The 570-nt window shown below is 39.6% G+C and overlaps 1 protein-coding gene across 1 annotated transcript in view; it reads left to right on the forward strand.

Moving 5' to 3' along the window:
- LOC113340798 overlaps nucleotides 1-557 on the forward strand; it is a gene marked incomplete at its 3' end in the record, with an annotated part of 954 nt that extends 397 nt beyond the window's left edge. The window contains exon 2 of the mRNA XM_026585871.1: nucleotides 87-557. Within this exon, the coding sequence (XP_026441656.1) occupies nucleotides 87-557 (471 nt within the window). The remainder of the gene's footprint in view (nucleotides 1-86) is intronic.
- Between the last annotated feature and the right edge of the window lie 13 nt (nucleotides 558-570).

A 570-nucleotide genomic window follows, 5' to 3' on the forward strand; every position in this document is an offset into this window, starting at 1 on the left:
TCTATGAGTAGAGGTTTCTTCACTATCAAGTTACAATCCCAAACGGCAAAAGACAAGCTTTTGAATGCTGAAGCTTGGTTTTTTAGGCATCAAAAGCTAACCCTAATTGAATGGTTTCCTGGTTTTGATGCTGAAAAACAAAGATCATCTCATGCTTCCGTGTGGGTTTCTTTTCCAGGGCTTCCATTAGAATTCTGGACAGAAAAAACGCTATTGTCCTTGGCTAAATCATTAGGAACTCCAATTGTGGTTGATAGACGTACTCTTGCTCATGAATATGGTCACTTTGCATCAGTTTTGGTGGATATTAATTTTGCTGAAGCAACTACTGATGCTATTCATATTACGGTTGGGGGTTTAGATTTTTGGCAATCTGTTGAGATTCAAAAAGTTCCAAAATATTGTTCCAAGTGCAAGTTGATTGGGCATACTGATCATGAATGTAGAAAGCAGCACAAGGAAAATACTGAGAGACAACTTGTGGTAAGCAAACAAGTTAGCGTTGATGATTCTCAACCTGGCGTGAGCAATATTCCTAAACCTGCTGGTGGGGAATGGCAAGTGGCTAGG

The sequence above is a fragment of the Papaver somniferum genome, unplaced genomic scaffold (assembly GCF_003573695.1).
Source record: "Papaver somniferum cultivar HN1 unplaced genomic scaffold, ASM357369v1 unplaced-scaffold_23749, whole genome shotgun sequence".
NCBI lineage: Eukaryota > Viridiplantae > Streptophyta > Magnoliopsida > Ranunculales > Papaveraceae > Papaver > Papaver somniferum.